Source organism: Symphalangus syndactylus, chromosome 5 (assembly GCF_028878055.3).
Source record: "Symphalangus syndactylus isolate Jambi chromosome 5, NHGRI_mSymSyn1-v2.1_pri, whole genome shotgun sequence".
Classification (NCBI taxonomy): domain Eukaryota; kingdom Metazoa; phylum Chordata; class Mammalia; order Primates; family Hylobatidae; genus Symphalangus; species Symphalangus syndactylus.
The window spans coordinates 25,100,725-25,127,938 of record NC_072427.2 but is presented as its reverse complement, the minus strand read 5'-3'; the positions used below and the strand labels follow the sequence as shown (position 1 = coordinate 25,127,938).

Sequence of the window (27,214 nt, the reverse complement as noted above, 5' to 3'; positions counted from 1 at the left end):
GGACATCTGTGAGTTAAAACAACAGATCCAGCGTAGAGATTGTGCCAACCTCCCAGTCTCTAGCTGCCCTGCTGGCAGTCCAGGAAGGGTATCTCCTGTCAGTTCCTGAAAGGGAATTCTTCAGCTGCCAAATCAGGCGGGAAAAAGGAAGTATAGAAGGATCTGTGGAAATTGGCACCAGAGCACAGTTTCAAGGCACCGAGAGTTATATTTGAAAAATCATGTAAAGGTGGCTGCCAAGATTACAGTGGATTTAAAGCAGTATAAGAATCGTTCATGACTAAGACCACTTAAAAATCCTGGACCCAAAACAACTCTAGAGACACAAACACTGTAAAGGATACCTAGTATATACTTACTACCGGAAAATCTGCCACACGTGGGATTAGAAATGACAACCTCAACATAGTTTGTTGCTAAATACAGTACCCTCCTGTTCTAACAGCTGACTTTTATAGATATAGAAATGTACTAAGGGTAAAACCATGCCCTTAGAAAGGAAACGCTGTTGCTACCTATACAGAAACAACCTCTCCTGATAAGAAACACACTGATGACCACCCTATCCCACAACCCCGGTATCCCTTACGGTGCTGAGAACTTTTGATACTGAGCCAGTTCAGAAAGCAGCACACACGAGAGCCAAATATTTCGGGTACAATCCAACTCTTGTCCACCCCTTAGTTTCCTTTTCAGTAGATTCCCAAGAACCTCCATCCACGGGAGAAACCTGGATTTGGGGAAGGGAATCCCAGGGGGAGGGGAGGGGAGCGGTCCACCCCGGGACACATGCACCCCCTCCAGGGTCCCCTCTGCAGATCGGCCCGGCTGTCGGGGCGCAGAGCCCCCAGCCCCGGCACCCAGCTCCTCTGGGCCCTGGAGCCGCCTGGAAGCCCCCGTCGGCCGCAGGTCGAGAACGTGCTTCCCAGGCTGGGAAAGGTGCCCGCGCCCTTTCCCGCAGCGCCCCGCCCCGATGCCCGGCCCTGCGCCGCGTCCCGGCGGGGGCGCCGCCGCGCGGTAACCCGGAAGTGGCGGCGGCGGCGGCGGCGGCAGCGGCGGGCGTGCGGGAGCGGGAACGGGAGCGGGGGGCGGCGCGCACAAGCCGGCCATGGCCGCCGCCGCCGGCTTTGTGTGCCGCGCGCGGGCCCGGGCCGCCCGCGCCTCTCCTGGGCTCCGGGGCCGCCGCTGACCCGCCCGGGCTCCGAGCGCCGCGCCCGCCGGGCCGGCCCCGCCTCCTGCCCTCCTCCGCCTCCGCCTCCGCCTCCTCCTGCCGCCGGGCGGGCGGGCTGCAGCCGCCCTCCGCGCTCGCCTTCCCGCTCCCTCGCCGCGCGTCCGCCCTCCGTCCTCCCGGGCCAGCCAGCCAGCCAGCCGGGCCGGCGGCGGGCACCAGGCCGTCCCGATGCCCGAGCCAGGCCCCAGGATGAACGGCTTCTCGCTGGGCGAGCTGTGCTGGCTCTTCTGCTGCCCGCCCTGCCCGAGCCGCATCGCCGCCAAGCTGGCCTTCCTGCCGCCCGAGCCCACCTACACGGTGCTGGCGCCGGAGCAGCGCGGCGCCGGCGCGCCCGCCCCGGCCCCGGCCCAGGCTACCGCCGCCGCCGCCGCCGGCGCGGCCCAGCCGGCACCGCAGCAGCCCGAGGAGGGCGCGGGCGCGGGGCCCGGTGCGTGCAGCCTGCACCTCAGCGAGCGCGCCGACTGGCAGTACTCGCAGCGCGAGCTGGACGCCGTCGAGGTCTTCTTCTCGCGCACGGCCCGGGACAACCGGCTCGGCTGCATGTTCGTGCGCTGCGCGCCCTCCAGCCGCTACACGCTGCTCTTCTCGCACGGCAACGCCGTGGACCTGGGCCAGATGTGCAGCTTCTACATCGGCCTCGGCTCCCGCATCAACTGCAACATCTTCTCCTACGACTACTCGGGCTACGGCGTCAGCTCGGGCAAGCCCTCCGAGAAGAACCTCTACGCCGACATCGACGCCGCGTGGCAGGCGCTGCGCACCCGGTGAGCACCCGAGGTCGCCAGGCCTGACTTCCAGCTGTGGGGAGGCGGGGTGGGGGTCTCTTGGGGCCCCTGGGGCGGCCTGCCAGGAGAGGGGCCCCTCCTCTGGGGCTGAGGGCCAGCGGAGAGCCCCCTGGCCGCCGTAAATTCGCTTTTCTTGTCCCTCCCTGGCTTGCTCCCACCCTCTCCAAAAACCGCGCCAGCCTTCAGGTTCCTGGAGAGCTCGGACTCAGAGGTTTTGCCTGCTTTGGCTCGCCTGGGTGTCGCCGGCCCACCGGCTGGGTCTTTTGTGGTTCCAGTCACCGCGAGTGGCAGCATGTGGGTGCTTAAGTACCGGGCAGAAAGAAACAACTTGGTTCGTGTTTCGTTTGTACGAGCTGAAGTGACCTTGGGCAAGGCACATGGGTTTCTAGACTCAGTTTCCTTCCCTGTAAAGTCGGTGGGCGAGACAGGATGGCCTCTAAAAGACTTTCTGGTTGTAAAGTGCCGGCAGGACAATGTCTGGGCAACCTTGGAGGCAGCTGGAGGGTCGGGTGGAGCGGGGAGTTTGCCTTCTGGTGGGGCAGAGTAGTGGCACTTTGGGGCAGGAAGTTAGCTGGTAGCTATGGGCCTGGCACCTTCCACACGGCCTCCATAACAGCCCAGGATAAGTTCGAAACTTGCAGGGGCTGGGAAATCTCTGACCTTGAATTAGCATTCACAGAAGGACTGAAAAGTGTTTAGGGTGGGCCATCTGTGAGCCAGGCACAAACTGGGGGCATGGTTTAGGGGTTAGACCTGGTTGTTTTATAACAAGCAAACCAAAAACGTGACTTTTATTCCCTATTAGACAAAAGTCTGATACATGGGCAGGTCAGGTTACCTGTTTGTGCTCCAGTTTGCGTATCTGTGACCTTTCCGACCTGCCTCATAGCAGTGATGGTGAAAATAACCTGAGGCCATGTCTATGATGAGATTTGATTTCTTCGGATGAAAGAGTCCCCAGAAGAAGTACACCGGGCGTTATTGTCGCCATGGACCCTTCTATAGCTTTTATCTAAAACCTGTTTGCTTGGCTTATGCACATCACCAACGTTAATGATTTTTTTTTTTTCATTCGTACTCACGCATATGTTCCTAAGTGACTCCTTGCCTGTCTGGGAAAATGGCTTGTCCAACAGGGAAGTACTTAGTATTTGCTCTATGTTGCATGTTTATGCCCTCCTGAAGTCCTGAAGGGGATGCCCTCATTGGGATTATAGCTTTTCGAAAGTGGCTTAGGCAGATGAGAATGTATCATATGCAGATGCATTGGGTCAGAGTCTGTAAGTAGTTAAAAGCCACCTGTTCCAGTAAAGGGTTTCAAAAGTATGTGTCATACACAGTCAATAGCTTGCTAGAATTTGCTGTTGGCAAAGGTATTAAAAATAAGGTTGGCATTAGATCTTTAAAATTTGAAACATGAAAATCTGAAAATCCTACCTTGAGTAGATTTTTTAATTTAAGAGTTTCCATAGAACATTGCTCCTATGTGTGCATGTCTACATTACAATGAAAGCCTTTCACATGGCTGACCCTTTGCCCCAAATATACAGGTGTGTCTGTGTTACAGCATACGTGGAGCGTAGTTATTTCCTGGAAACTTTTTTTTTTTTGGTCATATTTAGCTGAATTAAGGGGCGTTGTTTTGGATAATGTTGAGTTATCTGATAGTGTATCAGTTGAATTAAGGGTAATTGTTTTGGATAATTTTGAATTATCTGATGGTATGTCTAAAGATTGCCCATGATTTATTTAATGTTATACCAGAACTCATATCTAAGTTAATTTATTCACCTGTAAAATAGGTTAGAATTTAAAGGCTGCATGCGAAGCTTAGAATTTCAAGGAACCTTACAGATTCTCATGTCTTGTGCTTTTCAAACCGTTTTGACTGTAACCTCACAGTAAGAAACACATTTTACATTTTGATCAAGCACACATACACGTCTGTATCTACATACCTGAAGCCAATGCTTCACAAAACAGTAATTTTTCTATGGGCAGCACACATAGCAGAATATGTTATTTCACTTTTTTTTTTTTTTGAGACGGAGTCTCGTTCTGTCGCCCAGGCTGGAGTGCAGTGGTGCCATCTTGGCTCACTGTAAGCTCCGCCTCCCGGGTTCACACCATTCTCCTGCCTCAGCCTCCCGAGTAGCTGGTACTACAGGCGCCCACCACCGCATCCGGCTACTTTTTTGTATTTTTAGTAGAGACAGGGTTTCACCGTGTTAGCCAGGATGGTCTTGATCTCCTGACCTCATGATCCGCCCACCCGGGACTCCCAAAGTGCTGGGATTACAGGCGTCAGCCACCGCGCCTGGCTTATTTCACTTTTATAAAAAAGAAAAAAAAATGATGGTTGTGAATTGCTAAATTTATTTCCCAGCTCATGTATGGACACTGCTCACGTTCATCCAGCTCATCTGACAAGAGGATAGACTGGCGGCAAATCAGCAGTAGGTCTCTCGATGACCAGTTTAGTACTCTTGCTAGGGCACCATTGCCACGGTAATCATATTTATCAGATTCTTCAAGAGGTGCATTTGTGTGTCTTGGTTATTCTGCTGACATAGGAGTTACCTAATTCTGAAGCCAATCAGCCCCTCCACCACTTTCCTCTTGCTGTTCAGTATGGTTCTTCTGCTCTTACTTGCCTGGAACATACCCTATTCTCTGTTCTTTTACAGCTTAATTCAGGTCAGTGCCATGGCAGGAATGCCTTCCATCCCATGCACCCATTCTTCTGCTACTGGGTCAGACTCTGTTTTCCACCGGCCATCCCCCGTGTCGTCTTTGGGAATCTTTATCTTTCCTGCCCTCCTAGTTAACCACACTCTCCAGGACACTGATTGGAGAGCTTGCCTTGTTCTGAGTCATCTTCATCTCTGTACTTAGATTATGCCCCCAGGAGGACTGTAAGGTGCAGTGCCCTGCAGGCCCCAAAGCCCCACACTCAGGACTTTGCCCCACTCTTCTGCTCACACCTAGTCTTTTATATCTGCCCTTCTCCTGTGCTGGGAACAATGGATCCTGACTGGATCTTAATTGGGTTAGGAGACCCTTTGTGTTCCCTGTGCACCTGGTACTCAGCCCCTTTGCTTGAGTTATCACAGTGCTGCTATATCTGTTATTTAACTGTATCTCCACTAAATTGAAAGATCTCTGAGGGCAGGGACACTATGTCTTCTCTATTCCTGACAATTGGCAAAATGTCTTAAAATAATAGGCACTCATTGGTTTTGTTGAACGAATTGCACATAATGGGTGCCCCATAAATAAGTGGGGTAAATTTAATTTTTCCTAAGTTGGACTCTTACAAGTACTTGGATCTTATTTTATCTTCAGGGTTTAATATCCATGGGTACAACCATAGACAAAAAAAGGGGGCCAGATGTATTGGCTTGAGGCCTGATCCACTTTGTATTCATTGTATTGGTGTTCTTGTGACACTGAAATGTCTGTATTGAAGAGAAGAACAATACTAACCTATCCTTTGTATGTCTCTACATCTTTTATCCATTACCTGTTTGTGCCAGCTCCTGTGCATGCTAGAGTGAGCTGTCCAGCCCTTGAAACAGATGTAAATACTACCAATGTGCAGACCCCCATGCATGGATAAAGACAGTGAATCGCCGCAGATGATGAGTATTAAGGTGGGCACGTAATCCAGAGTAAGGGTTTCAGGAGGAAGTAGATTTGGTAAGAAAGGTGGTTGTTGCCATTTGGCCAATAGATGATTATTTTAAACTCTTGAAAAGTTACTGAAAAGAGTGTAGCGGAGAGGCAGGGTTTGAAGGAGCCAGGAAGAGTGGCATGAACAATGAGGAGAGCTTATTGAGCATGACGGAGATCCTCAAGATCAAGACTTGTTTTACGTTTGCATTACTGGTAAGTAATGTAAGTATGTTGTGAATACAAACAAGTGAGGGAGTGAATTGAAATCACTCAGACATATCTGTGGAAAAGACACTGAAAATCAGGGTCACCTTATTGGAGTGTATTGTTGTCACTTGAGTTGGGGAAGTAAAGTGATTAATCTGTGCAGGAACGGCTGCCTATTGGTTAAGGTGGGAGTAGGCAGATTCAGCCTCCTCAGCACACATCCTTCCAGGGGATCCTCTTAGGGCTGAACAGTTTTAGACTGTGTGTGCACAAGTGGCACCATGACTCGAGATAGTGAATCAGACTGATTTGAAACTATAAACCCAAACAAGCAAATAGCCCGAAGAATGAGGTGTAAAGGAGGCAGAGTATTTTAGCTGAAATATTTGGAAAAACAGGAGAGTGGGACTCTCCTGTTTGGACATTTGTAACTCAGGTGTCTGCTGATGCCATCCACAGAAGTCGTCTTTGATCCTCCTTTTTGATGCTGGTGACAAAAGCTGTGGAGGAGAGCGGCGTTTGGTAATGTAGGCAGAGAAACGTTGATACAGTCAGAGAAAGCAGATGCAGAGAGAAGAAGATAAATGACTCTTCAGTGCCTTTAGTACAAAAGGCAAATTACAAAAGACTTAATATTTCATTTATTCCTTTATTTGACCAGTAAACCATTAAACATAGGCTGGGTGTGGTGGCTCATGCCTGTAAACCCAGCAGTTTGGGAGGCCTAGGCAGGAGGATCACTTGAGCCCAGGAGTTCAAGACCATCCTGGGCAACATAGTTGGGACCCCCATCTCTACAAAAAATTTTTGGAAGTAGCCAGGTGTGGTGGTGTGTGCCTGTAGTTCCAGCTACTCAGGAGGCTGAGGTGGGAGGATCGTCTGAGCCCCAGAGTTTGAGGCTGCAGTGAGCCGTGATCGCGCCACTGCTCTCTAGCCTGGGCAACAGAGTGAGATCCTGTCTCAAAAAACAAAACAAATAAAAAATCCCAAACTGTTAAACACACATTTATTTTTGCACTGCTTGTGCCAGACCGTGTACTACGTACTCTTGAAGTATTGTTAATCCCAAGCTGTTTCTTTTTGTTGTAAAAGGATGGATAGATTTCAGAGGCATTTTGAATACATAACTATGATTTGCTGTTTTATAACTTTTGTGTCGGTGATTCACAGGATCCGTAATTGGAAAATCCATGTCACAGCAAAGCTGTAGAGGCGTCCTCTCAGGTCGTGGGATCCTTGAAAAACACCTTCTCACTCATAGGTGGGAATTGAACAATGAGAACTCATGGACACAGGAAGGGGAACATCACGCTCCGGGGACTGTTGTGGGGTGGGGGGAGGGGGGAGGGACAGCATTAGGAGATACACCTAATGCTAAATGACGAGTTAATGGGTGCAGGAAATCAACATGGCACATGGATACATATGTAACAAACCTGCACATTGTGCACATGTACCCTAAAACCCTAAAGTATAATAAAAATAAAAAAATAAAAAAAAATAAAATAAAATAAAACACCTTCTGTTGGTTGTGAATGGTGTTCACGGCCAGCAGTCTCAGGGTGGAATTCTCCTCGAGTAGCAAGTTACTTTCCTGGGCATGTTGAAGTTAATAACCTAACTTCTTTGTTCTCAGTGTTCTCAGAGGGAATACTATGATGCCATTAAGGAAAGACAGCTTAGAATTTCTGCTTGAGTTTGACTGATTAGGCAACAGAAAAACAGAAATGTATGGGGCGTGGTGGCTCACAGCTGTAATCCCAGCACTTTGGGAGGCTGAGGCGGGCGGATCACTTGAGGTCAGGAGTTTGAGACTAGCCTGGCCAACATGGTGAAACCCTATCTCTACTAAAAATATAAAAATTAGCTGGGCGTGGTGGCAGGCACCTGTAATCCCAGCTACTCAAGAGGCTGAGGCATGAGAATGGCTTGAACCAGGGAGGCAGAGGTTGCAGTGAGCCAAGATTACGCCACTGCACTCCAGCCTGGGCGACAGAGCGAGACTCCATCTCAAAAAAAAAAAAAAAGAAAAACAGAAATGTTATGAATACTGTTTGACATAAGGGGAAAGCACAATGATATTTCTAGAAAGGAAATAGAATGTTGGCTTGCAATTCAAGGCAGTCAGTATGTGAACAGGAAGAATGTAACTCTTAAGAACAGACCTGTTGAAATTGAAGTAGGCACAGTCCGTTTTGGGGATCCACTCAGAGCCCTTCTCTTTGGTCCACCTTCAGCCTGTTTCCAAGTGCTCTTTTGTCATACCTGGCTCTTCCGGCTTGCCTCACCTTGTGGTTCGGCAGGTTTTCTCTCTTTATCAGTACCAGAATCTGAGCTCTCACTCTCCTCTCACCACAATTTACTTACCCATGGTTCTGTTTTGAGGGGCCTTGCTTTTCTCCAGTAATCCAGTTGCAAAAGATCTGACAGATGACTTCATTTTCTGTGTTAATGGGCAATAACTCCTTAATGTGTTCTCTTCCGAGCATGGCTGTTTTCATTTAGGGCCCTCTTAGAGGCTCAGTCTTCTCTAAAATTCACTCTTAGCTCAGGCATGGTGACATAGCCTCACTGAGACCTCCCTGTAGTCTCAGCTACTGGGAGGCCGAGGTGGGAGGATTGCTTGAGCCCAGGAGTCTCAGACCAGCCTGGGCAACATAGTGAGGCCTTGTCTCTACAAAAAATAAATTAGCTGGGCATGGTGGCTCATGCCTGTAGTCTCTGAACCCAGGAGTTTGAGACCAGCCTGGGCAACATAGCAAGAACCTGTCTCCAAAAACCAAAATCAAGTCTTAAAACTCTAATAATGCCGGCCGGGCGTGGTGGCTCACGCTTGTAATCCCAGCACTTTGGGAGGCCGAGGCGGGCGGATCACGAGGTTAGGAGATCGAGACCACGGTGAAACCCCGTCTCTACTGAAAATACAAAAAAATTAGCCGGGCGTGGTGGCAGGTGCCTGTAGTCCCAGCTACTTGGAGAGGCTGAGACAGGAGAATGGCGTGAACCCGGGAGGCGGAGCTTGCAGTGAGCCAAGATTGCGCCACTGCACTCCAGCCTGGGTGACAGAGCGAGACTCCGTCTCAAAAAAAAAAAAAAAAAAACTCTAATAATGCCATGGCATATTGATGTAAAAAGCATTTTTTTCCCCTGCAGAAGTCACTTAAATCATACAGTCCTGAGATTACTTAGAGCTTCCCTTTAAGGTCATTCCCTACCTTATATTACTGCTTCTATTCCTCACTCTGTCTCCAAATTTAGTAACAACTCTCTTCAGTGTTGATAATCCCATATAAGACTCCAAAATCTGGCTTTAGGAATTGCAGTGTTCATTTTGGTAGCAGCTTTACCCTCTGTACTGGATTCTGCTTAGGCTCGTGTTGAAACTATAAATCTGCTCTACTTTAAGAAGCCTGTGTACAGGAATCCAGAGTCTCAACATATACAGTTAGGAGATTATTATTTGGATAACAGAGTCTTTTTTTTTGTTAGGGCTGTTTTAAATAATAGGCTTTCTAATTTCATCTAAAAGATGTGATTCAAAAAAGACAAACAAAACCTTTTAGACTAGAAAAATTAGTTCTGACTGTAGCACTCCCACTAATTCACTATGTGAGTTTTGTGCAGCTGTAACAGAAGACCTGTGACTGGGTAGTTTATAAAGAAAGAGGTTTCCTTCCCAATTTCTGGAGGCTGGGAAATGCAAGATCGAGGCACTTGCATGTTTGGTGTCTAATGATGACTGCTCTGCTTCCTGGCTGGCTTCTTGAACCAAAGGCGGGAGGAAGGCTCTTGCTCAAAGCCTTCCTCCAGAAAAGCCAAAGGGCAAGCGAGGGAGGGGAGAGAGGCGCAGACTCCCTCTTTGATAAAGAAGCTTCCCTGAGATAAGACATTATCTGTTCATAAGAATGGAGCCCACATGGCCTGATCACCTGTTAAGGGTCCCACCTCTTAATCCAGTTACCATGGATTTGGGAGAGCACAAGCATTCGAACCATAGCAGCCCCCTTAAACAAGATACTTCACACTTTTGGGCTTCACATTCCACTGTTTGAAACCTGCAATAATGAAATGTGATCCAGCTGCATGGCTTCTGAGGTGTCTTCTGGTAAGCCTGTGTTTTGTGACTTTCAGGGAAACCACCTAATGTTTTTGAATTTGCTTTTTCTTAACTACACTGGGAAATACAGTGGATTCATTCTGGTACAGTGGATCTCCACCTTAGCTGTACTTTAGAATCTCCTAGGTAGATTTGTTTTAAGTGTGCAGTCTATGTATATGAGTGTGCGTGTGTGCACACACACAGCCAGAGTTGAGACACACTAGCCTAGAAATGTCCAAGAGCCAGTGAGTATATTAAGATCAGCCCCGATTATAATTTGTTAAGAGTTGAAAAAAATGGAATGTTAGAAAAGAGTTTTTACACATTTATATACAGCTATCGCCCCTTACCTGTGGGGGATACATTCAAAGACCCCCGGTGGATGCCTGAGCCTTGGAGAGTACCAAATCTGGTTTACATTATGTTTTTTCCTATACATACATATCTGCAATAAAGTTTAATTTACAAAATAGGCACAGTAAGAGATTATCAGTAATAGGTAATAATAACATAGAACAATTGTGCCAATATACTATAAGGAAAGTTAAGTGAGTGTGATCTCTCTCTCACAGAGTGTCTTGTTCTGTACCGTGGATAGCTGAAACTGCAGAAAGCAAAACAGTGGATGAGGGGAGAGTGCTGTAGATGGTTTCAGATAAAGATCTTTGGTGGCCAGGAACCCACTAGAGTAAACCATATGAAGGGGCAGTGGTTGAAAAGAAATCACATTCGTATTTGTGAGATTCCAGGGAGCCTGAAGCTCCTGCCCCGTTCCTCTCTCTCCAGCCGCCTCTCTGGGGTTGGCTCCTCTCATCTCCTGTCCACATGCCTGTCCCATTGCTCTTTCTACACCCAAGCCTTTTCCCTCATTCACACTCGCTGCACATCACTGTGGCCCACCCCACCTAGCCTTGTTCTGACCTGGCTGCCTGGAGCTGGGCTCCTTCATGCCCAGTTCCCATCCTTGCTTCACCTGGTTGTACGCCCGGGTTAGTGAGGGCTGGTGCTAAAGCAGTGTAAGAAATGCAGCCACCTCCTTGGAGCCTGCAGGAGGGCGCAGTCCTGAGAGATGGGGGCTGTGGCTGGGTGAGCATGTGGACACCCCAGAATGCTGTCACTTCTGTGCCTCCTGAGTCAGGCTCCTGCCCCTCCTCTAGATGTGGATGGAGGGTTGCATGGAATGGTCACTGCTCTCCACTGAGCTCCCTGTGTGACACAGAGCTCAGTCTGACAAGAGAGCATCGACCTTGAAGAATAGACTACAATTAATTCCTTAAACCAGGTCAGTAGAGCGGTGACATCATTGCCTTTTTGAGACCACGTGTGTGTGGGTGCCCATTGCAAGCCTGGAAGTGAAAGGCTATGGAAAAATAGGTCTGTTCCCTTTTGTTGACTCTGCTGTCTCCTGTCCTGCAGCTGACACACCATCCACCGTCGGGCTATGGGACTGATGATGATAAGTGATCTGTGGTGTGGACATAATTCTGAACAGCCTGTGGGGCAGTGGAGGTCAGCCCAGGCATCAGGTGAAGAAGGCAGGAGAAAAGAGGCAAGGGAGGGAAGATGGCCAAAACTTGATGGTGCCAGCAGACTTCTGTGTGGCTTGGGTTGGAAGTTCCTGGCGTGAAATGGTTTAATGATTTAATTCTTCATTTAGAAGGTTTGCAACCGGAACTGATTCTGGCTCTTATGTCAGAGTCACATGGGCAAGGTTGTCTCAAGGGTAACCTGGGGAGAAATGTTCCCTGCAGTTCTGAGCTTCCTATGATTTGTGTGTGTGTGTGTGTGTGTGTGTGTGTGTGTGTGTGTGTGTGTGGTTAGGAGCATGTATTTTAGAGTTCAACAGACCTAATTTTAGGTCCTGCCTGTGATTAGCTGCTTGACCTCAGGCAAGTTTTCTACCATTTCGAGCCTCAGTTAAAATAATGATGATGGTTACAATAGCTGCAACCACCTTGTCAGGTGCTTAACACAGTGCTTTCCACATAGTAAGAGGATGGTATTGTTTAGGATTATTGATAAAATTTTTAGAGCTATAATAACCAAATGCTCAGATCATGCTGAAAACTAGGTACTTAGATCGGAAGGAGTGTTAAAGAAATTGCTTCTTTTCCCACTGTGTAGATACAAATACCCAGGTCAAGCCTAGCTTGGTGGATGTGGAAGTGGAGGAACGGTAAAGATGTTTTAGTTTTATTTGTAGCTAAGGGGGACGTCTGTTTGGAATTGTTGCTTATGGCCTCAAGAGCTTTGGAGAGTGGTATGCATTAGTATTTTAAATCTGATAGCATTTCATCTACCTAGGTGTTTATGTCCCCAAGGGAGATCTTTAAAGGAGAGGAAACCCTACCTGTAATCCAACACCTGCAGTTACTTTGCAAACCATTCCTGGTTTGCCCCCTCCACTTTGCACTTTTTGGAGCTGGGCAGGAATCAGAGACTTCTCTGAGCAGAGTTAGGGATGGCAAGGACCAGAAGGCAAAAGCCTGTATTGTGTGCACCATTCAAGATGTTCTGGTTGTGCTTTACTTATGGGACGATCCTTAATAGAGTTAACCTTCCCTTTTCCTAGTTGGCCAGGGGACCTGAACAGCAAGCTTCCTTTTAAAATATGAATGCTCCCATAATGCCTTGCACCTCAGATTCATCTGGCATTTTCACAGCTCTGTGTAATGGAGCTCATTGATAACTCCCACAGTATTGATTCACTTTAGAGTGTTAAAGGACCATGGCTCCATGGTGAAATTGGAAACTTCTGTTTTCCAGGAAGTCGAGGTCATTCAGATTCAATGCTCAGACGAATAGTTAACCGTTGTACGTCAATTACTTGCTGAATCGCTGAGAGGAGCGTAACCTCAAGCTTACTTGTTAACAGAGTACTGTTTAAATTTCCAAAGGAAAAACGAGCGTAGAGAACGGCCAGTACTGATGATTAGTTTGCTCCTTCACTTTACATTTTTTAATGGTTACAATGAAATCTGGGCAGTTACTTTGGGGGAAAAATGTAAAGAAGCCTGTGTTCAGAATATATCCACAAAAAGTGAGTTTCCAGATGTTAAGTATAAATCTACTAGCTAAAATCTCTGTGATTATGATTGATAACGAGATGATAATTCTTACCTAATCTCAGACTGTTTTTAGAGACTGTCATGGACATAACTAAACCCTGTGCAGTGATGATTATATGGATTGCAAAGGTTTATGATACTAGAACAAGAATTTTGTGTGCTGATCTCACTTAAATAATTTGATTTATCCCTATTGTCATAAATAACCCAAGGGTATTTCAGTTTCTCCAGTTTTGATTGTTGTCGTGATGTTTAACTATCACTGTTGTCCTTATAATGTGTAAACTTTATACTATTTTAATTTTAATGTAACTATTAGGAAAGGACAATTCGCATGTTAATCACTTTGAAGCATGTTTTATAGTATTCAAGAAGACTGGATAAAATAAGTACATTAAAAAATGAACATGCCATTGTAAAGGCCAAGGGAAAACTTCTATGTGTGCCGAAGGTTTGCTGAAAAATCACTTGATAAAAAGCAGATTAATAGGAGAAATGGCATATAAATTTATCTGCGTGCACAGGGGAAAAATTACAGAATACCCAGTATCCCAACGGGGTGCATATTCTTATATGCCCTACGTCTTAGGGGAAAGGGAAATGGGAAAGTGTGGATGATTTTAGAGGGATGATAAATGATTTTTAGGAGAATTTAATGGACTTAAAGAACATACAGTGGCCTGAGATAAAGTCTGTTGCATCTGCAGGACAGACAGTGGTTTGTGACAAAAGTCTGTCTAGGTGTGTTGACAAACTGCAGTCTTTCTTCCTGCAATAGGAGTTCAGTTAATGAAAACTTACAGAAGGCACCAGAAGTAATTGTTTTCTTCTTTGGTGGATCTAGATCAGGGGTGTCCAATCTTTTTGGGCCACATTGGAAGAAGAATTGTCTTGGGCCACACATGAGATATACTAATACTAGCGATAGCTGATGAGCTCCCCCCCCAAAAAAAAAAACAAAAAAATCTCACAATGTTTTAAGAAAGTTTGCGAATTTGTGTTGGGCCACATCATCCAAAGCCACCCCGGGCCGAGGGTTGGACAAGCTTAATCTGGACTTAAGGCAGATAAGGGAACTTTAGAGAACAACTTCATGCTGTGGTTTGGGAGGGTCAGAGTTTTGATGGGGAGGGGCAGGGAGGCTTCCTAAGGCTTCTACAGCTCCACGTGTCAAAGGGGATATCCATTTTTGAGCCCCAATACCATCATATATTTAATTGGAATAAATTAGGTTTTCCTACTAAAAATTCCAAGAAAACCCCAAAAAGGCTAAGAAGGTATTACACTAAAAATATAAATGGTTTCCAATTCCTGTTTCCATCCCTGAAGCTCAGTGGGAGCTTGCAGTGCAAGGGTTCCAGCTGCCTCTGGCTGCGGCCACAGGACAGTCCTTCCATACCTGGGCCCGGGGCACTGTCAGCGCAGCTCTTCATGCTCCTGTCACTCTCTTCCTTTTATCCAGGCTCCAAGTCACAGAGTCCTCTGTGGTCCCTTTCTCTTCTTCATCTGAATATCTGGTCAGCCACACATTTCTATTATTATTTCCTCTGTTTTCCTTCTTTTCCTTCTCCTCCTTTCTTTCTTCTAGGCTCTCGATAGCGTGTCCCGGAATTACTACACTAGCCCGTTCTCCCCACCTCACATGCTTCTCTATTTTTTTGTTTTGTTTTGTTTGTTTTTCCAGACAGAGTCTTGCTCTGTCGCCCAGGCTGGAGTACGGTGGCATGATCTCAGCTCACTGCAGCCTTTGCCTCCTGGGTTCAAGTGATCCTCATGCCTCAGCCTCCCAAATAGCTGGGATCACAGGCATGTGCCACCACACCCAGCTAATTTTTGTATTTTTAGTAGAGACAGCGTTTCGCCATGTTGGCCAGACTGGTCTCGAACTCCTAAGCTCAAGCAATCCTCCTGCCTCAACCTCCGAAAGTGCTGGGATTACAGGCGTGAATTGTACATATGTTTTGTGAGTTAAGCCTGAATTCTCCAGTACAGGGGGCAGGTTTAACTCTGCGTGGTCAGCTTCACTCACTCCTTCCTCTCAGGCACCCGGACCAGTGCAGCCTGGCGGGTAATGGGTACTCATTGGATATTGGTTGAGTAAATAAACAAGTAAGTTGGTAATAACAGAGTTCACAAACTTTAGTGTAAGAATTACTGGGAGGCCTTGTTAAAATAGATGCCAGACCCCATCCTCAGAGACTCTGAGAGAATAGTTGTGGAGCAGGCCCAGATGCAGTCATTTTAAACCCGCAGGCCTGTAGGGAGGGTGGGTTGTCTGTATTTTAGGAACCTGGGGACATGAAGTTCCTGAGGGAGGCAGTTGGAGACCCCACATAGTGACCATGCTTGTACAATATTACCTGCTCCTTGGAAGTTTCTGCATATCTCCTTTTCTGAATCTCCTTTGCCGGAGCAGTGATAGTCACTGGGCAACTTGCTGTTTATATTATACCAGGGGTTTCAACATTTTTTTAGCAGTAAATATGTACTTTTATAAATATATGTATATATTGTAAATATAAATACATAGTTTTTTTACAAAAGCTATTGGGGCCTGGCGTGATGGCTCACGCCTATAATCCCAGCACTTTGGGAGGCCGAGGCGGACAGACCACTTGAGGTCAGGAGTTTGAGACCAGCCTGGCCAACGTGGTGAAACCCCATCTCTACCCAAAGTACAAAAATTAGCCAGGTGTGGTAGCGCACGCTTGTAGTCCCAGCTACTTGGGAGGCGGAGGCATGAGAATCACTTGAACCCGGGAGGCAGAGATTGCAGTAAGCTGGGATTACACCACTGTACTTCAGCCTGGGTGACAAAGCGAGACTCTGTCTCAAAAATAAACAAAAAAAACCCACACACATAAAAAAGCTATTGGTAGCTGTTGTTGGCCTCCAGGATATAGTTGCATACTCCTCGAAGACTCACACATCTGGATCACCATTTTCTTTGCCCCTGGATCTCCTGCTTTCATCCTTGTAGTGTGAATATCCTGGTCTGTTGAGAGCCTGTTCAGCAGCCCCGCCTCACACTTCCCGGCCTCTCCCTCATTGTTCTCCTCCACCCTGCACCACTCTGCAGCAGCCCACACCTGTGGCCACACCTTGTACCTCGTGATCACCTGGAATGCTCTGCTTCCAGGATTTTGAATTCTGAAATACTCCTTTCTGACACACATCATATCCTGTTGGATCTGCGTGTTTAACAAACATATTAAGTGTCCACTGTGGGCCAGGCTTTCTTCCAGAACAAAACAAGCAAAACCCCTGCTCTTGTGAAGCTTTGTTTCGTAAGTGCCCATGAAAAAGTCATCATAATGATTATGTGAATGATAGTTTATTATTCAAATATGATAAGTGCTAGAGGAAAACATAGAACAGGGCAAGGGCATTGGAATACTAGAGAATGGATGGGTTGGCTGCAACTTTGAAAGGATGATTAGGGTATGCTTCATTCAGAGAATGACACGTGGCCCCAAGCAGTGAGGGGTGAGCTATGTGCAGAAATGGGCTGAGGGACCAGGGTCCTAAGATGGGGCATGGTTGGCAGATGTAGAGATCATCAAGGAAGCCAGCGGGGGGCTAGAGCAGGGCATGTAAGGGGTGTAGGGGTAAGATGAGTAGTAGGAGATGAGGACTGGGAGTAACTGGGGAGGGGTGAGGGCATTGGTCACATAGGGCCTTGCAGACCATTGCAGGGACTTTGGCTTTGACAGCAGGAAATGGGAGCCATTGGAGGGCTTTGGGTAGAGATGTGACATGATTTGACTTAGGTTTCGGAAGGATCACTCTGTGTTAATGACAAATTGGAGGAGCTGATATGTCAAGGGAGGAAGGTGAGAGACCAATTAGGATTCAAATGCAGTATTTTAGATGAGAGATGCTGGTGGCTTGGGCCAGAGTGTTAGCAACAGCAGTGGTGAGATTTTGGATGTATTTTAAAGGCGGAACCAACAACAGTATTTGCTGATGCAGAGTGGGGAAGGGGAGTGTCAAGGATAACGCCTAGGATTTTGGCTTGAGAAACAGGAAAACTAGAAACTGAGACTGATTTTTTTTCTTTCAGTTTCATTAACTTTTTTCTTTTTGTGGAGATAGGGTCTCACTATGTTGTCCAGGCTGGAACTCCTGGGCTGAAGCAATCTTTCTGCCCCTTACTGTGCCTCCCTAAGTGCTGGGATTACAGGCATGAGCCACCGTGCCCGGCAGAATTGCTGTTGATTGAGATGGGGAGGGCTGTGAGTGGCTCAGGATTGTGGGGCAGGGCATAGATCAGGAGTATTGTTGAGCTGGAGGTGCTCGTCAGACCTTTAAGTGGAGATGTAGAGTAAGCAATAGAATATAAGTCTAGAGTTCAGGAGGGAGGTCTGGGCTAGAAATAAATTTGGGAATTCTCCCTTCAGAGAAGGAAAGGCAATTAAGCCAAAAACAAACCTGAAAGAATTGGCAGTTTTTCCTGGGGTAGACCTACCTCTGCTTCTGTGCCAAAATCACCCTGTAGGCGCTCTGCTCATCTGGCTCTGTAGCGTCTTTGATCAGTGTTGCCACCAGGCCTTTAAAAGAACCCAGTGTTGAGGATCAGATGCTCGCATGAATCACTGAATGACAGGTCTCTCTCTGTAGGAGAGAGCATCCTGACATCAGATTGTGACATCAGGTTGTGGGTTGTGGCTCTTTGGTCACTTTCTGTGGCTGGAGAGTGATCGCTCATTTCCCCCGAGATTTCTTTCTAGCACCCAGAAGAGCAGCAGGACAGCTCCATGCTTGCGGTAGCAGCCCCAGGCAGCCCGCAGGTGATTTCCCATAGGAGGCTTTACGCACTGCAGTTTTGCCAGAGGTCTTGTCGTTACTGCACGCTTCCTGGCTTCCACTAGATTATTTCCAAAAAAAACCCTCCTACTGACTCGGTGTGGACTAGTGTTTCTTGATTTGTAAAATGTGAGAGAACCATAATTACTTTGGCAGGATTAAGTGTGGTGAAGATTACAGTTTTAATTTGCATAATGCCTCCTGCCTGTCTGTTTCCCTGTATTTCCTCTCTGAACTGAAAATGGGACCAGTTTCTTGGGGACTTTTGCAGGCACTGGATCTTCTGAAACCCATTCTTGTATTATTTTTGAGTTTTCCTCTTACTTACATTTGCTAAAGAACTGCAAAGCTAACTAACAAACACACCAAACAATTGGGAGTCTGTATTTCTCAGGACTTGTCCCTTCATTTGCAACTCTTTTTTGAAAAGTTCTAGGTAGAATGAAAGACTGCTGCCTGTATATTTATGAAGGAAGAAAAATGCCATGGCCTTTCTTTGCTCTTAACCTGCTTTTCTGCAGTCGTCAGATGCTGGTATCCATTAGCCCTCCTGCACCATTCACATCTCCCTTGCCAACAAGACAGACTTCCCGTTCTCTGCTCCCATAGTTCTAAGATTATGCCTTTGTTCTAGCCCTTATCCCCCGTTCCTTTGGTTACTGATGACTGTACCTGGACTCCTCCGTTGGAATGTGATCTCCTTGAGGACAGAGGTAGTATCTAACTCTTTAGACTCACCCGGAGCCCAGTACAATAGTTCTTGTGTCGAAGGACTGGGTAGAATCACTGTAAGAGGTAGGATTTGTATTGAGAGCTCATTCTTTTCAGGTTCAGGATGTGGGGCCTTCATCTCCTTTGATTCTTGGAATGGAGGCATCAGTCAGGTGGCTGGTGCAGCCCCAGCTTCCTGCTGAGGTTCCTCTCTAGGCATGGATGTGAATGTGTAGCCCAGCCAAGGAGGGGTAGAAGGAGCCATCTGGGCCCAGGAAACAGCCTGCCATCGATCCTTCAACTGCCTGGACTTCTATATAGAAGACAAAGCTTATTTTCTTAAGAGCAGCCTCACCTGTCTGTGGGTGAGGTCCAAGAAGAGGAATAGAAGTGCTCAGAGGAGAAGGGGAATGTTTGTTCTTCTTGTGGTGTGTTGGGGAGGAGTGTGTACATCTGTCAGTGTAGTACAGCCCTTCATATGTGGATTGACAGCCATCTCATTCTAATATATTTTTATAATACTTGGGAAAAGTGACTGTGGTTGTTATGATTGAAGGATATGCCTATACGTCAAGTGTCACTTGATAATGAAAATGCAGAATTCAAACAATTTTTTTCTAAAATCTATAGTTTTACTGACTGCCTGCCTATCGGCTTCATCTCCTCGGATCCATGAGACCTGTGCATTTGCTGTCTTTTTGTTACTTTGCCATGTTGTTTTATTAAAAACAAAACAAAACTTTATAATGGAAAAATCTCAAATTATACACAATGTACAGAAAATATTAAGATAAATTCCATGGCGGTCTCATCACCTGCAGCAACTATTAACATTCCACCATTCTTACAGCATCTACAGTTCCACTCACACTCCACCCCCACCCTGTTATTACTACTTTGTAAGTCTTTTTTTTTTTTAAGGAAAAATGTGCATGCATTGAAATGTACAAATCATAGCTCTCTTAACTTCCTAGCAGTGTCTTCTTGCCACCCACAGAAGCTCTCAGGCGCAGTGATGAGCCAGCCGCAGAGCCAAGCTCTCCTTGGTGTGCCTGGTAACAGTGTTCTGCCATTTTTGGGATGTGGATTGCACTATGAGAGTATAGTTAAGGGAGGTTGTGGATAAATTTAATACCAAATAGTTACCAAAGGAAAGCCACTGAGGTCTTGTTCATTTTTTTTTTTTTTTCCAAAATCAGTCTTAGAAAGGAAAACAGAAAGAAAGATAGATAACTCCAGGAGTGTGTCCCATTTATCCAGAATTAGTGATATGCCATAAACAGAGCCCTGGTCTGGAGCTGGGAGAACAGTGGCTTTCATTAACATTGAGGTACAGGCCGGGTGCAGTGGCTGACGCCTGTAATCCCAGCACTTTGGGAGGCCAAGGCGGGCGGATCACGAGGTCAGGAGTTCGAGACCACCCTGGCCAACATAGTGAAACTCTGTCTCTACTAAAAATACAAAAAATTAGCCAAGCGTGGTGGCAGGCGCCTGTAATCCCAACTACTCGGGAGGCTGAGGCAGGAGAATGGCTTGAACCTGGGAGGCGGAGGTTGCAGTGAGCAGAGATCACGCCATTGCACTCCAGCCTGAGTGACAGAGCAAGACTCCGTCTCAAAAACAAAAACAAAAACAAAAAACATTGAGGTACACAGCTGTGTGGCCTGGGTAGTCTTATAATATCTTTGGATCTCATTGTCTACACACACACACACAGACACACACACACACACACACATATTTATTTATTTATTATTTTTCTTTTTTGAGACATGGTCTTGCTCTGTCACCCAGGCTGGAGTTCAGTGGCGCAATCATGGCTCATCACACTCCTGACCTCCTGTCTCAGGTAGTCCTCCCATCTCAGCCTCCTGAGTAGCTGGGACTACAGGTGCGGGGCACCACACCTGCCTAATTTTTGTATTTTTTGTAGAGAAGAGATTTTTGCCATTTTGTCCAGGCTGGTCTTGAATTTCTGGGCTCAAGCAATCTGCTTACCTTGGCCTCCCAAAGTGCTAGGATTACAGGCGTGAGCCATCATGCCCAGCCTGTCTCCATTTATAAAGTAGGCAGTTTGCATTAGATTGTAGTTCTGGTGTAACCAGCATTCCTTGAACGTCTGTTTTATGCTAAACACATTTCACACATTACATAATTTTAATCGCCACCCATCTGTGAGGCACGAACTGTTGTTGTCTCCATTTCACAGATGCAGAAACTTAGGACCAGGATAGATGAATGATTTGTCCGAGGTCACACCATGTTAAAAGGTGAGCCAGGATTTGAACCCGGGCAGTCTGACCCTGGAGCCCATGCTCTAAAACTAGAAAATATTCAGTACATGCATAGTCTTCCAAGGTGGCGGGGAGTGGACATCTAGAAAATACTCAAGACGTACTCTAGGGGTACAGAAAGATAACACCAGAACTTATATTTTGGCTTAATATTTATTATTTTTCATTGTTTTTTGTGTGTTTTCAATTTCTGTAGATTTTGTAGTGTTTTAAAACACACACAGACATGCACAAATCAGGAGCACATGCTCTCATTTTTATGAAAAAGGATGCATGATTAAAAGTTGAGACACCAGTGTTCTCAATTCATAGTGTTACTTAATATATTTTTGGATTTCTTTTCTCAGAAATACAGTATCTGAGCATGACAGTAAATTAAAATGCTTAGAAATTGCAGTCTTTCAACAAATCGAGTACTTGATATATGTCAGGTGTGGGGCTAAGTGCTAGTTATAATCTTCTGCAGTAAAAAAAAATACACAGTGTTAGCCAGGATGGTCTCGATCTCCTGACCTCGTGATCTGCCCGCCTCGGCCTCCCAAAGTGCTGGGATTACAGACATGAGCCACCGCGCCCGGCCTACACAGTTTGCATTTTAAAAGATTACTTTGTATACCCCTAGAGAGGTTTTCCCCCCATGGAATTCTATATTGTCTGTTTTCTGATGACATAAAATTTCTCCTGAGTCTTTGGAAATCAATTGAAAGGAAGGAAAGAATTGCAATGGCCATTCAGATTCCTCTCACCATTTGGATTGGGTGGTTCTGACCACTTTACCATTTTTTATTGTTGATTCTGATCAGAGGAAGGGGGCTAAGGATTAATAAACGGAAACCGGGATAACTGTAGGTGGGCCTGGGTTAAGAGCAAGGACAGTAGAGCCAGACCACCTGGGTCTGAATCCTGCTCACACTGTCTAATCTCTGTGCCTCAGTTTCCTCTTCTGTAAAGCGGGGAAATGATAATTGTGACTATAGTAGGATTGTTATTCATAGTAAATGAGTGAGTGTTTGCAAAGTGCTTACGTGTAAGTTGGATAGAATACATTTTTAAAAAACTGAAAGGAACGAGGGAAAGATATGAATGAATGAATTTATAGTAGTAGACAGCTTTCAAAGATTTGAAGAATAGCTACCCACCTATTTCTAAATGGGTTTTGTGATCTTCAAAGCGCTTTCACGTACACTCTTTTGGTTCCTAAGAACGGTTCTGTGCAGCCCACATGGCTGTTAACTAGTGAGTGCAAGGTTTCCATGTATTTCTTTTGACTTTTACATGTTTTCAGTGTTTCAGTTGCCTGGATTAACTTGTTGCCATTAGTAGTCATTTTTGTCATTTGCTTTGTAATGCTTTTATCAGTCTAAATAAAGCAGTGTGTCCAAATGGTCTAGCAACATAGTCTTTCCCTATTTGACCTGAAAAAAAAATTTAGAGCAATTGAATTTTAATTCTTACAGTCTGCTTATGGACATTACTGTAATTGTTTTCTTGAGCCATGATAATCTATATTAAATAATCTGGAGCAACATTTTATTCCTGATTATTTAAACAAGGACCAGTTTTTCTTACTGACTTGCATCTTTTTAGGCAGGGAGTCAAAATCTTTAAAAGTCAGCCTGGTGTGTGTATGAAGTCTCTGCAACGTGCCTAACTCTAAGAACTAAAGAAGGGGGTTCTTATCTTCCAAGAGCTTGGCTCATCATTGCAGGTGGCTTTCTGGAGATGTGCGTACTTCAGGGATAAAGGACGTTGATTATAACTAGCTGCTCAGGAGCCTGGCCCTTGGCAGTTCTCAGTAAAGGCTCTTTGACCTAATCCCGCAGACTAAGCTCTGACATGCTTCTGTCTCAAGACCACAGGGACAGCCACATAAGACAAGCCCTGTGACCTTGTTGGACATGTCTCTGCTTCATGGGTTCTTGCCAGTCTGTAGGTCCCCCACAATTTCTACAAAGTAAGAAGTTCCCTTTAACCCTAAAATGAGAGGGCCCTGGCAATAGAAGAGCTACGATGATGTCCAGAGCCTCTGTAGGTTTCTTGGTAGATTGGATCTCTAGTGTAAGATGCCATTAATAAAGGAAATCATCTTAAATCCCTCCCCTCTCCTTTCACTCCATTGAAGTTTAGTCTTCTTGAATTATAGCCAGATAGATGAAGGGGCATGGTCCCTGCTTACTTATGTTGTGTCCTATAAAGACCATTATATTTATGAGTGGATTATAAGGTTTTAGCCCCTCTGTTGCTGGGAAAACCATTACAGTTTACAGTCAGATGATCCTCAGAAGGGACAGTAGAGTTGAGGTAATCCAGTGGATCCCCCATGCCAGGGCGTGGTGCAGGATGACATTTTTACTTATCCACAGCAAAATAGGAAAAACGAAAACAATGGTGGATCCTTGAAGCCAAATCTATTTAGTAGGTCCAGTATGCTGAGATTTTTGCCTCTTCTGCTTTTTGTTCTTCAAATAGTCTTTAAAAGTATTTTATTTGGCAACCCAAATCATTTGCCTATTTTTACTGGAGGGGGGATGGGGGGGCAGTTTGCAAGTGTGTGAAATCTAGAAGTATAGGATCTACTCATACTTTATTCAAGACTTTTTAAATTCTTTTTTAGAAAAATGCTAATGTCAAGTGCAAAATTTGATTGTAATCTTAGATTCTTAGTATAGTTTCATAGCCTGTTAGCAATTTATGTTTCTTTAGCTTTTGTGTTTATTTGAATGATGTAATAAACCTCATTTCTAGGGAAATAATAATTTACCTCTAACCATATGATCTCTGTCTTGCTTCCCCCTCCCTCCTGCAAACCCCCTCCAATCCCCAGGTGGCTAGCCACCTGAATCCTGAATTTATCTCTGTCAGTAATTCTTTTAATATTATTAATAGTAATTCAGTCTCAGTAAATGTTGTTTGAATGCATAACTGAATTAACATTTGAATATCAACAGTTGAATCCTTCTAGGAAGAACTATGTTTTCTCCTAAGTTCCAGTCTGTCTTAATTTTCTCTGCAGTCCTAATTCTCGGTTGTCATTCCACTTTACATCCTGTCAGATATTTGGAAACTGCTGGTTAGTAAGCTCCATGAAGGCAGAAGTGGCATCTTGTTCATATTTGAATTCCCTACAGAACCTAACATGAAGTGGAGCCTCAATAAATCCTGGGTGAAGTAGATTAAATTATTGTCTTACTTAATCGTCTCTTTTGCAGCCTGAATATTCCCAGTTCTCTTGACCATTCTTTGTATAAGGTATTTCCAAATTCTTCACCATCCATGTCCTTCTCTCCGAACACATCCTGTTGAGCAGAATTTCTGAGACAGGCCCGTAGTGCAGGTGCGGTCTGACAAGGGGCAGTGCAGTGGGTCTGTTCCCCCATGACCTCATCTCGCCAGTTAATGAGGCTTAAAGATGAACAAATAGCCTGCTATTATCTGAAAAGCATTTCTGAAAATATTGCTTTGAGCAGGATGATAGACTTGTTATAGGGAAGATTCCATTCATTGAAAGCTTACTTAAAAATATTTCCCTAGGTATATTTTTATTTTTATTAATAGTTTTTTAAATGACATTTATTTCTAGGTTTCACACATGTGCTTTACATGTTCTTGTTTTCCTTTACAATTGAACATGCACTCTATCAGCCAGAGGTCAGCGAGCATTTGATGGGGGCCAAAAAAAAAAAAGAGTTTTGGCATAGCTAATACTTTTCATCTTGACCTCATCCATATTAAGTTTGAGTCTTGTGCTTATTATTAATTTGAGCACTTTAATTTTTTTATATTTTCCACTCATTTTATAAAATTATAGCAAAATTTTTTTTTTTTTTTTTGAGACAGACTCTCAATTTGTTGCACAGGCTGGAGGGCGGTGGCATGATCTTGGCTCACTGCAACCTCTGCTTCCCAGGTTCAAGCGATTCTCATGCCTCAGCCACCTGAGTATCTGGGATTACAGATGCGCACCACCACGCCCGGCTAATTTTTGTATCTTTAGTAGTTTCATCATGTTAGCCAGGCTGGTCTTGAACTCCTGACCTCAAGTGATCCACCCGTCTCGGCCTCCCAAAGTGCTGGGATTACAGGCATGAGCCATTGTGCCCAGCTGCAAAATGCATTTTGACAGTGGTTTTAAAATCTTTGGCAATCTTTATTTTTAAAAATTGGAACCATTTTTCTTCAAAAGTTGAATTAGGATTGAACCAAAGTAGGAAGCCCAGCCTTCTCCCCTGGACTAGATTCCTAAGGAGCTCAGGATGCTCTGAAACAGAAATATGGTTGCAATAAAATATTCACATGATTTCACAAGTACTGCTGATTAAGGATGCTGCTGCTTGCCTAGCTGAACTACTAGCTGGTAGCCCCATCATCATGGAATACAGAGGTCTGCCTGGGGAGTCTCTCTGAACCTGTTCTAGTTCAGACTGCCTGATTATTGAAAAATAAATAAATAGTTAAATAAAAACAAAACAAAACAGAAGCCCACTTGAGTTGTCAGGAAGGTGGTTTCGATGAGGACCATAGGATTGTTTGAGATTTGAACATTGCCCGTGTGAGCTTTTCTAACAGTCCCATGCTTTTGATCAATTATGAGATCCTCCCTCAAAAAATTTCCCCCCATAAACTATTGCCAAATCAGGTCTCTAGCTTGTAGTTTTTTTTTTTTAAACTGGCTTTGAAGACTTTAAAATATTTATCTATATTAAAGGTCTTCTTGTAATTTTATTTTATTTTTAAATTTTATTTATTTATTTTTTTGAGATAGAGTCTCACTGTGTTGCCCAGGCTGGAGCACAGTAGCACAATCTCGGCTCACTGCAGCCTTTGCTTCCCGAGTTCAAGTGATTCTCCTGCCTCCGCCTCTGGAGTAGCTGAGATTACAACAAGCATGTGCCACCATGCCCAGCTAATTTTTGTATTTTTTAGTAGAGATGAGGTTTCACCATGTTGGCCAGGTTAGTCTTGAACTTCTGACCTCAAGTGATCCTCCCACCTCAGCCTCCCAAAGTGCTGGGATTACAGATGTGAGCCACCCATGCCCAGCCACTTCTTGTAATTTTCAACCCCACACTTTGCCCATCAATATCTCCTTGCCACTGACCTTATTAATATTCAGTCTTGGTTTTTAGATCAGATTCTTAAATGTAATTACAGCAAATTAGCATCTGGTGACTTGGAGGACTGCAGCATCATTCCAACAGAGTGGCGTCATTTTGCTACAGCTAAAGAGACAGGGTTGATTTGTGAAGGGCAGAGGAGGGTAGAGGAGAGATAACTTTGTGTAACTTTGTCAATCAGTCTGAATAATGCCAGCATTTCATGTCCTCATACAGTGATGATGGCAACATACAGGGTAGTAACTCCCTCTTCTATTTTTTTAAAGAAGGAATGCCTTTGGGGTATTAATGGAGAATATGCCTTGATAAGTACAGTAAGATGTGTTATTAGGTACTAAGATATACCAGCCTTCCAGTGAGAAGACTTAGTAATAAATGACATGAGTAGCATTTTAATGATAACATTTAACGTTTCTATTTAAATAATGTATGCAGACAATGTAACAAGTCAAACAGAAAAGATACGAAGAAAAGCAAGAGCCATCCCTCTTCCTCTTGACTCCTAATACCCAGGAACAACTTTAGACAGTTATTTGTTGACTTTCTGCTAAGAAGTGAGAATTTTTCTTAGTTAACTGATTGACTATTTCTAGTGTTTTATAGTTATTTTTGGTTCTTCATTGAGAGTGTTTGTGATTTTTAGGTAATGTACATAAGCTTTATTTCTTCTTCTGTCCCCTTGCATGAGCACCTGAACTCTCCTCCCTTTCCTTACCCGCAGTTCCTACTTGCTGTCAGCCTAACTTCTACTACTACAGGATTAAGCTTGCAAACATCTCCATTCTTTCTGGTAGTCACAAGTGACTTTCCACTGATTTCTATCATTTGAATTTATAACTTTAAAAAATCAGCAAATATCATTACTCTTGGGATATGTGATATGCTACAGTAACATTTTCATCTCTACACATGGTTTCAGGGCTTCCAGCCCACTCAAAGATCATGTTTTGTAGATCTTTCTGGTTCAAGGCAAATGTGTACTCCAATCATGGCTTAAAAACTGCTATATAATTAATTTCATCTTTGAATCATGATTTCTTTATCTTGCATTTTACATTTCCTGAATTTTGTGATCACCTTTTCTTTTTCTTTTCTTTTTGGAAAGAGTCTTGTTCTGTCGCTCAGGATGGAGTGCAGTAGTGTGATCTCAGCTCACTACAGCCTCTGCCTCCTAGGCTCCAACAATCCTCCCACCTCAGCCTTCTAAGTATCTGGGACTACAAG

At 44.9% G+C, this 27,214-nt stretch overlaps 1 protein-coding gene across 2 annotated transcripts in view; it reads left to right on the top strand.

Moving 5' to 3' along the window:
- The first annotated feature begins 1,274 nt into the window (after positions 1-1,274).
- Positions 1,275-27,214, top strand: part of ABHD17C (abhydrolase domain containing 17C, depalmitoylase) — a 62,111-nt gene continuing 36,171 nt past the window's right edge. The window contains exons 1-2 of one of the 2 annotated variants that reach the window (XM_055277484.2): positions 1,275-1,560; positions 1,669-1,995. In XM_055277484.2, the coding sequence (XP_055133459.1) occupies positions 1,400-1,560; positions 1,669-1,995 (488 nt within the window). In that variant the 5' untranslated portion in view covers positions 1,275-1,399. Of the gene's footprint in view, positions 1,996-27,214 lie in introns of both variants that reach the window. The other variant, XM_055277483.2, reaches the window with a different exon arrangement.